Source organism: Enoplosus armatus, chromosome 17 (assembly GCF_043641665.1).
Source record: "Enoplosus armatus isolate fEnoArm2 chromosome 17, fEnoArm2.hap1, whole genome shotgun sequence".
NCBI lineage: Eukaryota > Metazoa > Chordata > Actinopteri > Centrarchiformes > Enoplosidae > Enoplosus > Enoplosus armatus.
In genome coordinates this window covers 22,065,468-22,079,335 of record NC_092196.1, presented here as the reverse complement: position 1 = coordinate 22,079,335, position 13,868 = coordinate 22,065,468, and the positions used below count along the sequence as shown (strand labels likewise).

At 39.5% G+C, this 13,868-nt stretch overlaps 1 protein-coding gene across 1 annotated transcript; it reads left to right on the top strand.

Annotated features, from left to right (window-relative positions):
- The first annotated feature begins 11,225 nt into the window (after nucleotides 1-11,225).
- On the top strand, nucleotides 11,226-13,404 carry gh1 (growth hormone 1). Its single transcript, XM_070922816.1, has 6 exons — nucleotides 11,226-11,235; nucleotides 11,614-11,747; nucleotides 11,854-11,970; nucleotides 12,873-13,016; nucleotides 13,107-13,244; nucleotides 13,342-13,404. Exons 1-6 carry the CDS (start codon nucleotides 11,226-11,228, stop codon nucleotides 13,402-13,404), a joined length of 606 nt encoding a protein of 201 aa, XP_070778917.1.
- Nucleotides 13,405-13,868: the final 464 nt, after the last annotated feature.

Sequence of the window (13,868 nt, the reverse complement as noted above, 5' to 3'; positions counted from 1 at the left end):
TCTTCCCACCTTCCTCTGCACTGTGTGAAATCACCTGTGGAGTGTTTCTTGTCGGAGGAGCAGTGGACTGATCTCTCTGTTAGCTTCAGCTTCTGTAAAGACTCAGCAGAGACGACCCAAGTTAAAGTGTGTCAGTTTGATGAGCAAACGCTGCAGATCCTCAACCATCGATGAAGTTTTCTTAAACTGTGTCTGTTGATTCTGTGCTCCTCTTCTGGCTTTGCACATGAAAATGTTATATTACTGCGTATTCATTTTCTGTCCGTGCTGAGATGTTCGGGGCGTTTTTATTCTTCTAACAGAGCTCAGTCTTCGTCCAGGCTGAGACACTGTATGTGATATTAAACATTACAGACAAACACAATTTAACTACTTATCCAGGTTATTAGTAGCATTTATATAACATTTATTATTATGTTATCAATAATCTGTGATTGTATTAGTCCCAGACCAGGTGATTCTTACCTGTTCCCAGATGTTTAGCTTTGCCTGGCCCATGGTGTTCTTTAACTTCTTCAGAAGCCACCTGAGATGACCAATCACATGACGTTATTCAGTGGTCAATTCTGACACTTTAAGAGAAATTAACCTGCTCACACAATAATTAAACTCTTTATTTAAACAGTCTGCCAGCCAGCCAACTCTAAATCGTACATTCTCATGTCTGCTTTGTTTTCCTGCCATATACTTACTCTCCTATCATTTGAGGTCCCTCTGCCATGCAGTGACCCCCCCCCCCCTTTTCCCACCATTCCCCATCACCAGACTTCCCCCACCTACCTGCATACCTGATGCCACTTTTCCCATCAGCCCTGCAGTATACAGTGGGGCAAAAAAGTATTTAGTCAGCCACCAATTGTGCAAGTTCTCCCACTTAAAAGATGAGAGGTCTCCAATTTTCATCATAGGTATACCTCAACTATGAGAGACATAATGAGAAAAAAAAAATCCAGAATCACATTGTCTGATTTTTAAAGAATTTATTTGCAAATTATGGTGGAAAATAAGTATTTGGTCAATAACAAAAGTTAATCTCAATACTTTGTTATATACCCTTTGTTGGCAATGACAGAGGTCAAACGTTTTCTGTAAGTCTTCACAAGGTTTTCGCACACTGTTGCTGGTATTTTGGCCCATTCCTCCATGCAGATCCCCTCTAGAGCAGTGATGTTTGGGGGCTGTCGCTGGGCAACATGGACTTTCAACTCCCTCCAAAGATTTTCTATGGGGTTGAGATCTGGAGACTGGCTAGGCCACTCCAGGACCTTGAAATGCTTCTTACGAAGCCACGATCCTGTCTTTGGGATCATTGTCATGCTGAAAGACCCAGCCACGTTTCATCTTCAATGCCCTTGCTGATGGAGGGAGGTTTTCACTCAAAATCTCACGATACATGGCCCCATTCATTCTTTCCTTTACACGGATCAGTCGTCCTGGTCCCTTTGCAGAAAAACAGCCCCAAAGCATGATGTTTCCACCCCCATGCTTCACAGTAGGTATGGTGTTCTTTGGATGCAACTCAGCATTCTTTCTCCTCCAAACATGACAAGTTGAGTTTTTACCAAAAAGTTCTATTTTGGTTTCATCTGACCATATGACATTCTCCCAATCCTCTTCTGGATCATCCAAATGCTCTCTAGCAAACTTCAGACGGGCCTGGACATGTACTGGCTTAAGCAGGGGGACACCTCTGGCACTGCAGGATTTGAGTCCCTGGCGGCGTAGTGTGTTACTGATGGTAGCCTTTGTTACTTTGGTCCCAGCTCTCTGCAGGTCATTCACTAGGTCCCCCCGTGTGGTTCTGGGATTTTTGCTCACCGTTCTCGTGATCATTTTGACCCCACGGGGTGAGATCTTGCGTGGAGCCCCAGATCGAGGGAGATTATCAGTGGTCTTGTATGTCTTCCATTTTCTAATAATTGCTCCCATAGTTGATTTCTTCACACCAAGCTGCTTACCTATTGCAGATTCAGTCTTCCCAGCCTGGTGCAGGTCTACAATTTTGTTTCTGGTGTCTTTTGACAGCTCTTTGGTCTTGGCCATAGTGGAGTTTGGAGTCTGACTGTTTGAGGTTGTGGACAGGTGTCTTTTATACTGATAAAAAGTTCAAACAGGTGCCATTAATACAGGTAACGAGTGGAGGACAGAGGAGCCTCTTAAAGAAGAAGTTACAGGTCTGTGAGAGCCAGAAATCTTGCTTGTTTGTAGGTGACCAAATACTTATTTTACAGAGGAATTTACCAATTAATTCATTAAAAATCCTACAATGTGATTTCCTGGATTCTTTCCCCCCATTCTGTCTCTCATAGTTGAAGTGTACCTATGATGAAAATTACAGGCCTCTCTCATCTTTTTAAGTGGGAGAACTTGCACAATTGGTGGCTGACTTTTTTGCCCCACTGTATATACCAGTCCATTTCCATTCACTCTTTGCGAGATTGTCTGTTTTGCTTCTGCCTTACCTTTCCAGCCATCTGTTCAGCCTGCCTGACCTGGCCTGCATGATCCTGTGTCTGACCATCGGACTTCTGCACTGCTTAGCCTTTTTAGCCCTTTTGAATACGTTTGCCTGTTTTAATCTGCCTGCCTGCGTTTGGACCCTCTGCTGAGCCATTACACAATCAGACAGAAACCTGTCTTTGATTATGAAACAAGCCAGGGTTTTTGTTTTTTTGCTCTGGTTTGTTGGAAGAAGTTAGTTTCTAGTAGGCTGATAAAAACCAGCAAACAAACGCACGTCATTCACAAGAGCTTCGGTGGTCATAGACAGAGCAGACAGCCAATGAGAGGGCAGTGTCTGAACAGATGAGATCTGGTTAAAGATAACATTTAAGAAGAGTCAAGAAGACTTAAAGTTCAGGGAGATTCAAGAATGTTTCAGGGATGACCATTGCCACCAGAGCTGAAGAAAATACTTCAGTACTTTTGTTTAATTCGTATTATTACCATTACCATGTTGTTACCACACTGGTCCTGATGTGAGTCATACACTTGGATTTAACTATCAGAATTTGTTAATATGTATAATATGATATGCTTAACTACATATATATACATATCATATACTATAATATGCTTAACTCCAGACAAAAAATTGTCACAGTTAAAGGGGTATGGTCTTTTTATAACTGGAGTAGAAAGACACAAATATTTTTAAATTGGTAATACATGACCAGGGGAAACAGGCTGTGGTATTCTCTTTTGCTCAAAAGGTAGAAAACCTAGTACAACCAGAATGCATTGGGCCCGTTGCCTTCCAAGGCACACTGTAAAGTTGCCATATTAGTAACAAAACACTGACACTTTAGCACTTACTGTATGATCAGACGTCCGTTCAGCTCTGCGCCACTATCCTCCTCGGCTGGTGGTGCTTGACTCTCAGCTGTGGTGGCCTCTTCCTCCTCCATAAAAAGTTTTCAGATCAACTTAACAGTGAACCCTGGTTTTATCTGTGAAATAACATAAGTTTCATTGTGGTTGGTTACCATGACTACTAATTATAATGCTTATATGCATCCTTGCAGAAAGCTGAACATCTTTACTGGGAGATCCAGAGGGATTTGGACTCGCTCTCTTTTATTTGCTTCTTTTACAGCTGTAACATAACTTAATGTACACAGAAGAACTCATAATGATGTTACTGAGGCTACAAAAATCTTTCATTTACAAAAAAACACCTGAAGAGCATTCTATGGTGAATAGTTAGCGAGGTCCAGACTTCAGTGGTAGCTACAGCTGTGGTTGTGACTGTGATAGATTTATAGTTTATAGTCTATAAATCAATGACTACTAGTTCCAAATAATAAGTTAAGCTGACAACTGAGCTCATTAGCAACATTCAACAAAATGGAAATAAATGTTTGTAAAAAAAAATTTATTAGTAAAACATAGGCAGATGAAATGTGTCCAAGGATGCACTTAAAAAGTAAACTAACTAAAAATGTGTCGTTAATGATTGGTTTTACCTGCAGCTCTCCCTTCTCCACTGAGCAGATCCTCCGTTCTTTCTTTCTTGATCTACTTTCTTAATGTCTATAGTATTTCATGTATTTTTGTATGAAGTATGGTGTCGGTATTATTATAATATTTCAGTATTAATCTGTGCAGAAATCTTTGTTCAGCTGGAACATCAGTTGTGTTTTTTTCTCCTTTTGTTGCTTTAAAGAGTTCACTCAAATTACGTTTGTCAAACTGTGACTTGTGTTGCTAAGAAACCATCGCTTCATGTGATTGGTGGATGAGTGTCAGAGTCATCAGCCTGCTGAATGGTCGACTTTAAATGTTTGAGGGTGATGAATGACGGATGTGACCTGCAGTGCAACAAAGTGATTAAAGTTCTTCAGGCTCACCTGACGTTTATACTTTTATACATTTACATGTCTACACCTGTACACTTTTATATCTGTACACCTGCGTACCTTTACACCTGTACCTGCTAACACCTATAGATCTTTAGACCTCAAAGCTCTGTCTCTTCTGTAGAGCATCCTCGTCTGCAATCAATGTTCTGATTCAGCTCGTTGATATAAAACCTGACCTGTAATCCAATAAAGGCTGACAGCTAAAGATACTGTGGGAGGAAAATAAATGATAAGAATGTATAAAATAAAAACCAGTGATACGTGCAGATTGAGGAGGCACAAGCATCATACATGTTGTCAATGGATTGTTTTCACTTCACCAACAGGATGGCAGAGACACTCAAACTTCTTAATTATCTAAAGCTTCTGACGAAACACTGGGATTAAACTATAAAGTGTAATTAAGTATAAAGTGGTCTGACTCAGTCGATGTCTGGCGACTATTTCAGTCGCCATTCTCATCCCCTTCCGCTAACTGCACGTTACTGTAGTGAAAGTTTGTCTACATACATTGTTTACTTTTTTATTGTATCTTCTTTAGCAGGGATTTAACCATTTTAATGCCAGGGCTTGCCTCCCCACATGCAAATGTTCCACTATAACAAGTTCCCCTCAGACACTATTTTATGTAATTTATACTATTTATACTACTAACACACCCAACAGTTCCCACCATGAGCAAGCACTTAGGTGACAGTGGCAAGGAAAAACTTCCTTTTAAGAGGCAGAAACCTTGAGCAGAACCGGACTCTAGGTGGGCTGTCATCTGCTTTGACCGGTTGGGTTGATTGGTTTAAAGAAAAACAGACAAGCTAAAGCATTTTCTCACCTATCCCAGCACAACGATGGGTTGAGTCAGACCTTTCTCCAAAGTGTGGAATGGATCTGGCTATGCGAGATTAAGTGTAAAGTAAAGGGGATGCTTCCACTTCATGTCTGGCTCAGAGCAGACGGTTCCACTTCCTACCTGGCTCAGAGGTGACGGTTCCACTTCCTGCCCGGCTCAGAGTGGACGGTTCCACTTCCCTCCTGGCTCAGTGGCAGAGCAGCAGCAGCTGTTGTCTGTTGAGATCTAAATGGCCAAAGTTCAAAGAGAAAGACAAGAAGAGTAACAGCTGCCAACAGAAGTAACATTACTGAGGGTTACATCACACACACACTAAACACACACACTAAACACACACTGAGTTTCTAGTTTCAATCATCGCGTGTTTCAGAGGAAATCATTTCTGAACACTGAGGTCCATGTTGAGGTTCCATAAATTATTAAAAGAAATCCCACTGAAAACATTTTTGTGAATAGTATTTTATTTAGTTTTACAGCAGACAAAGTGAAATACTAAGAAAAAATAAGAGTACAAAATAAAAATGTACCAAATTAACAAAAACTTAAATTGTAAGTAAAAGAATATCAACATACCTATAAAAACTCAAGCACATTTTTGATATTTAAAATCAGATCAAATCTATTTGAATTTAGTGAAACATGTTTTTTGTTGGATGGTCATCAGGTCAAACATGAAATATTTTTTCGTGTTGTTTATTGATTTGTCAACAGCTGGTTGTAGTTTCTGTCAGTAGAATCTCAGCGGAGTTTTATTCTGATGGGTCTTCATCAGAAACATGTTCACTGTAAACTATAGTGAATAGAAAACATAAGAGTCTCTTCTGTGATTACTTTACTCAGTCTGTGTGCTGCTGTCGCCCTCTGTTGGACCTCCTCTGACTGACATTCTGTGACACTGTTGTTAATTTCTTCTTCATTCCCCAGATGTAGGCGATGATCCGATGATGGAAGGAAACTCCGCTGATACTGACTTTTCACATAATATTGTTTATTTGCATCAAAGATCAGGATCAACAGGCATGCGCATCTAGACCTGTACAGCACCCGTAGCCGAATCAGTGCTGCTGCCTCGAACACTGTTCGAGCTCGTCTTTTATACCTTTAGGCATACATGGGGTCCTACTATAACACATGAGTCTGTAAACTTATGTTTCCCATCTAGGGGCCAGGAAAAGAGACCTCTCAGAATGACCTTTCACATACCTGACCTTGACCTCTATCGCATAACTCCCACATCCCAAGGAAGACCACGTCCAAACAATAATAAATCTTATCTGTATGTGGCCCCAACATCTGCTAGTTGTTTACCTGGAACACTGCATACGTAGCAACTTTGTACTGCATATCATTTTATGAAAAGACTACTTTTATGATTAGTATCAAATAATACACATCAACACAGAGCAGAAATCCAAAATGAAGCAGCAGACATGAAGAATATTTTTTTCAAATGTCTTTCCACTGAACTGTATAATTTTAAAAATGTCTTTATATTAAAGGGTCAAACCACCAACTTTACAAATGGTCAAGGTCAGTCATGGAGACTAAGACTAAGTTCCATCTTTTCTTAAATACATATTCTCTGCCTGCCTGATTCTTTGCATCATCTTCTTCTTCTCTCAGTCTAAAACCTCTCTGTGACATTAAAAGTCTTTAAACATAGAAGGTGATTTCTTCCTCAAACGCTTCAATAAAATAAATAATACATCTAAATACTGACAGTTGCTATCAAAATTATTCAACCCCCTTAACCTGCAAGATGTTCTAGTGATTAAAATGTAATGAAAATATGTCAATAACACGTGGCTCCTCCAGCTCCTTGCATGGATAAAACTGCTGTATAATGCAGCCATTTACCATTTATATTTGAGTGATTTTAAGCTTACAAATATTAATAAAGAGAAATTGAATTTTCTCCTAAAGGCCCAGAAGGAAAATTATTCAACCCAAAGTCAATATTTAGTCAAGCATCCTTGACCTTCCTGGCTATGCGGCCTGCAAGGGAGAGTGGCAGATTACACCAGCAGTTTAACTGATCTTTGTTGGATTTAAGGATGGGGGTAAAGTTAAAGTGGACTTTAGCAGGCTGAAGTACCTGGGACTACACCTGGACCACAAGCTGGACTATACCTGGACAACAAGCTGGACTGGGCCAAGAACACTGATGCTGTGTACAAAACGAGCCAGAGCCGACTCCGCTTTAAATGTCTACAGTACAGTGCTGAGGATGTTCTAGCAGTCTGTGGTAGCCAGTGCTGTCTTCTTTGCTGTGATGTGTCAGGGCAGCAGGGTGGCACCAACAGAATCAACAAGCTCTATTCTGAGTGAGTGGGGGCTTGACTCTTTGGTGGTCACGTACAGGAACACCTTCTGATTCTGATTTTAATTCTGATTCAGCAGCATATTTGATTTGACCGAGAGGACCAAGTTTGTTCAGGAATGATGTGTATTATCATCATCATCATCATCATGTACAATCTGTTCCTATGATTGGTTCTTACATGAGGCCCAGTGTCAGTAGAGGGAAGCTTCACCTGCACAGGTGAGCTGTTCACTGTGTGTGTGTGTGTGTGTGTGTGTGTGTGTGTGTGTCATTATCACCATGGCAACGAGATGATGGAGGTTTGTTAAGATGAATGAGTTTGTTTCTGCACAGTGAATATTTAAGAGATAAAGTGTGTCAGCGAGAAGGTCAGAGCCATTCAAACATCACAACACATACACACACTGTTAATATACAATAACAACAGCTTTATCTCTATCTCTATATACTATAACACACACGTCATGTAATACACCAGCGTCATCATACATCTTATTACACCACAAATACAACTAATATACAACACGCACAGGGCGTACCTCAGGGCTCTATTTATGGCCCTCTGCTTTTCTCTTTCTCTCCCTCTAACCCTGTATATTTCACCTCTTGGACAAATTATATGCAGTTTTGGAATAAACGCTGCTACGCTGATGACACTCAGCTGTATGTATCTGTAAAGGCAGATGATTATGCTCAAATTAGAGGCATGTTTATCTGCTGTGATTCCTGGATGATGTAATTTCCTGCTCCTAAATTCTGATAAAGCATTGACCCTGCTAGATATAGACAACAGTTTGATCAAGTAACAGTAACTCTCTACAACTGTGTGATCTCTCAAAGTTCCACAATCAAGAATCTACCAACAGAGGTCTTTTCTGTCCTGATGCAGAGATCCTAATTCACACATTACCACCTACAAATGTATTACATGTACATAATCTACTTGCATGAGGCCGTAACAACATCCATGTTTGTTTTGGTACAAGATCAGTACAGTTGGCGTTCTTGTGGGATTTGCGAGATTGTCTACCTCCACATCTCCTTCCTGACTGTCAAACACTAAAACATCTGTTGATAGAAAGACTTATCACTGTTTGTGCTTGATTTCAGGACTGAAACTAAGTACTTTATTTTGTGATAAATATTGTTAACGAGCTGTTTATTAACCAGCAATTTGTTAACCAGCTGTTTGTTAACCAGCAGTTTGTTAACAAGCTGTTTGTTAACCAGCTGTTTAACCAGCTATTTGTTAATGAGCAGTTTGTTAACTAGCTGTTTGTTAACCAGCTGTTTAACCAGCTATTTGTCCATGAGCAGTTTGTTAACCACCAGTTTAACGAGCAGTTGGTTGGCTAACGAGGTCAGTGAGATAAACCTCTTATTGCTGTTTGTTGTCTCATGTGTCTGAGCTGATGCCTCTCTGGTCGTATCGCTGTCATGGAGAGTTGAATAAATTCAGTTTCCTGTGTGATGTAACTGTTAAATGTCTGACCTCAGATCAGTGACAGCTGTGAATAAATTCAGATCTCCCAGGACTAAAACATCTGACTCTGTTTTCTAAAAGTAGATCTAACATTTTTACATCAGCAAGGTTTTACTTCCTGTAAATCTACTAAAACACAGAACATCAACTTTAAAATTCACATTGTTCCTCAAAGAGACGTCTTCAGAATCATTTATTCAGATGGATTTCTGTTTATCCCACAATTCTGCAGCTGTACTGAAAAGAGTTTTATACATATATTTTATTGGATCACATCCATTGGTTTCTATTCATGTTCATAATGTAAAATAATAAATAAAAATCTGCTGAAACATGTTGCATGAAGCTCAAATCATTAAATTATTGTTATGAGGTAACACGCTGCATCAACACAGTGATGATGTCCCAAACTTTATTGCAGAATTGTGTCAGAATGAACTGATATTTTAGTGTTGAATTGATTTTTATTGATCAGTCAGAAACATTTACAGCAGCTGAAGTTCAACGTGGAGAAGAAGAACAAACTTCTTCTAAATCTACAGCTCCATCTCAATGAAAAAATCCATCTGCTGATGAAGATCAGGTGACATGTCAAAAGCTCCAGAACTGTAACTAAGCACATTTACTCTTTACTCCACAACATTTATTTAGTTACAGGCTACTTTTCAGATTCAGATTTTTTATTCAAATCACATTATCATTTTATAAAATCTGATTGATTGACTATTGAGTAAGCAACATTTAAATGTTGTAACTGGCTGAGATGGAAAGTCAGTATATTTACTCAAGCACTGGTACAATTTTGAGGTACTTGTACTTTACTTGAGTATTTTCATTTTCTGCTACTTTGTGCTTTTGCTCCACTACATTTCAGAGAGAAATATTAAAAATAAAAATTCAGATTATTCCTACAAAATCTAATACACTTAGAAATGCTGCTAGAAAGTCTTTAGTCAGGTTTTGGAAAAGATCATGGTTTGGGTTAAATAAGATTCACACAGGACTCAAACATTAGTGTCCCATAGAGAGAGAGTCCTGTGTTGGATCCATTCATCCATCGACCCCAACCTGCTTCTGATGTGGACGTCGCCTGACTTCCTAAAGCCTATCTGGAACCCGCAGATGACGCTGACGCAGGGAGTAAATATCTGAATAGCTGCCATATGCCGTACAGTATACCGTATGAATATGTATATATATATATATATATATATATATATATATGTGTGTGTGTGTGTGTGTGTTTCTGTGCATGCGGCAATAGCGTCAAACAGTAGTGGTCTCGTCTTAGCGGTTGTCATCCACAGGCTTGATGACAGGCATCTCTTGAAGTTCGCAGATGACCCTGTTTTAATCAGTCTGCTTCAGGATGGTGACATTGATCCTGGGCCAGTTGTGAAGGTCTTTGTAGAGTGGTGCAACAACCATTTCCTGAAGTGAAATGTTAACAAAACCAAAACCTCCCACTCATCCTTCCTCATTAATTACTATAATTAAGATCTCACTTGTTAGACGGTTGAGTGCTACAAGTACAAGTACCTGAGAACAGTGATCGACAAGAACTTGAACCATGACCTCAACACATCTGGAACTTTTTTAATGTGGACAAGACACTGATGGCTTTATTTTACACATCCTTCATTGACTCCATTTTAACCTCTTGCCAGATTTCTTGGTATGGTAACCTCACAATGCAAAAGGAAATGTTTTTTATTTTACACACATCCTTTAATCTGCTGTGGACCTCTTGCTGACCTGTATGAATGTGTGAAGTCTTCAGGGAGTACCCGCTGGACGTTTTAGAATTTATTTTCAGGGAAATCTGCAGAAAATTATCTTTAAAAAGACCAAACAACACTTCATTATTGTTACTTTATTTTGCCATTTTTTTAAAATGTTTTATTATATAAACATCGAAATCAGTTTCCTTCATCTTACTTTCACCCCAAAATCACTTCAACTGTCAACAGTCAGTTTTTTAATGCTCTATTAATATGTTAAATAGAGGTCAAAACACACACACACACACACACAAACACTCTGGTTGTTTGTTGGTTTCATGTTTCTGTTGATGAATTTAATCATCAAGTTTCTGCTATAAAACCACAAAACTCTGAGCTGAAAACATCAGAACGCACTGAACAACTGAATTCAGATCAGATTAATCAGAAGTGAACCAGAACCTGAACCAAAATTGATCCCAGACCAGCCATGGACAGAGGTAAGACATGAAGATTAGTGGGTTTATTATTTTTATTTATTTTTCATAGTATATATTAGTCTATCTCATGTCATTTTATCTGACGTTCCTATTATTTTTATTGTTGATTTCTCGTGACAAAAGCACTGAGCTCTGTGTGCTGAAAGACTTAAGTGATGTCACACTGCACTGTGGTGTACTGTGATCAGCAAGTTCAAAGCAGCAGAGCAACAGTTTGAACCAATAAAGACTTTATTAAAACAACTTTAGTGAATTTTGATTAATTCAAATTAATTATAGTAAACTGAACATTAATGATAGTAAAGTGTTTGTTACCTGAACTGGTGAGTCTGAACCTTCACCTGTCTGTCATCTGACTCTTAACTGTCTGTCTCTCAGTCGTCCTCCTTCTGTCGGTGGTGTCTCTTGGTGTCTCCTCTCAACCAATCACAGACAGCCAGCGTCTGTTCTCCATCGCTATCAGCAGAGTTCAACACCTCCACCTGCTCGCTCAGAGACTCTTCTCCGACTTTGTGAGTCTATGGCAGCAAGCGTTAAATAATAATTAAAATACTGTGTGTATACTGTGTTTTTCTGTGTGTATTTGTGTGTATCATTGTGTGTATTTGTGTCTGTTAGGAGAGCTCTCTGCAGACGGAGGAACAGCGTCAACTCAACAAAATCTTCCTGCAGGATTTCTGCAACTCTGATTACATCATCAGCCCCATCGACAAGCACGAGACGCAACGCAGCTCTGTGAGAGTACAATACACAATACTACAAAATATTACACAATACTGTTATATATATTGTTATATATTATTACAGTTTATTCATGTATTCATATTTGCATCAGTCTTGACCAGATTATTAGTTCAGTACAGTAGCTGACTGATGTTCCACAAGTGTTGTTTTTACCTGATGATCAGACATTGAAGCCTGACAGGGAGCATCAAGTCCTTTTTTGAATAACTTTCTCATTTCTTTAATCAAATAAAATGTAATTCAATCTGAACCTCCTCCCACTAAAAGAGTAATATAGCCCTATAAGCTATTATATTTCTGTCAGTAGCAGTAGTATTTTTCATCACAGACACTTCAGACCAACTTTACATTCATCTGAGCCTCCTCCAATTCTAAATTCACAGCCTCCAGTTTATAACAAAATCTTGCTAAAGTTTCATTTCACATTATGTTATTTTTAGATAAACATGCAGTACAGGTGTCACATACATGTATTTCTCTTATTCTACCTCTGTGTGTCAGACAACAATTGTATTACTAATTCAGAAAATAAATGAATCAAATTCTGTTGGAGCCTGTTTAATGTTTCCATATGGTCCTCGTCACTGCAGGAACTCAATTAGCATAAACAGAAAATAAGAAGCTGGAGACACAACATGTCTGGTTCTATCTCCCATCGTTTGATTGGTTCTAGGTTCTGACGCTGCTGTCTATCTCCTGTCGTTTGATTGGTTCAAGGTTCTGAAGCTGCTGTCTATCTCATATAGTTTGATTGGTTCTAGGTTCTGACGCTGCTGTCTATCTCCTATCGTTTGATTGGTTCTAGGTTCTGACGCTGCTGCCTATCTCCTTTCATTTGATTGGTTCTAGGTTCTGACACTGCTGTCTATCTCCTATCATTTGATTGGTTCTAGGTTCTGAAGCTGTTGTCTATCTCATATCGATTGATTGAGTCTTGGGAGTTTCCCAGTCGTTCTCTGTCTGGAGGTTCTGCTCCGAGGAACCAGATTTACCCCAAACTGTCGGAACTGAAGACGGGAATCCTACTCCTGATCAGGGTGAGAACAAACACACATAAATCATACCATACACACTAATTTAATCTAACCAACCAGACTACCTGTGTGAGTAACCACCTAATCCTGCAGGCAAATCAGGACGGAACAGAGATTTTCCCTGACAGCTCCACCCTGCAGCTGGCCCCTTATTATCAAAGTCTAGGGGCCGATGAGTCACTGAGACGAACGTACGAACTGCTGGCCTGTTTCAAGAAAGACATGCACAAGGTGAGGAAGAGGAGGGGTATGATGTAATGATGATGAAGATGATGATGATGATGATGATGTAATGATGACGTAATGATGATGACGTTTGTTTTTATAGGTGGAGACCTACCTGACGGTGGCTAAATGTCGACTCTCTCCAGAAGCCAATTGCACCTTGTAGCCCGGCTTCTGTACTGTGAAGCCACGCCTCCTGTTGATGATGTAATCTTGTGTGTTCTGTTGCCCCGCCTCCATGTTCTCTCTCTCTACTAACTAATGTTAGCGTTAGCACTAGCATTTGCATTGGCCTCTGTTCGAGATTTGTTGAAGGTGGTCGGGTGTTTTGGTGCTGAAATCCAAAGTAATGATGAAATCAAAGGTTTTCTCATGTCATCATGATGAAAGCTGTGAACAGGTAGTGATGTCATACTGTCAGCATGTGAAATAAAGTGTGTGCTGTGATGCATTCAGATGTGTCTCTGTTCGATCGATTTGTCTATAAAACATCAGAAAGCAGTGAAAACTGTTTAATCAAACATGACGTCTTTAAATATTTTGTTCAACCAACAGTCCAAAACTGAAAGATATTAAGATTACTGAGATATAAAACAGAGAAAGTCAGACAATCTGACACACTGGAGGAAC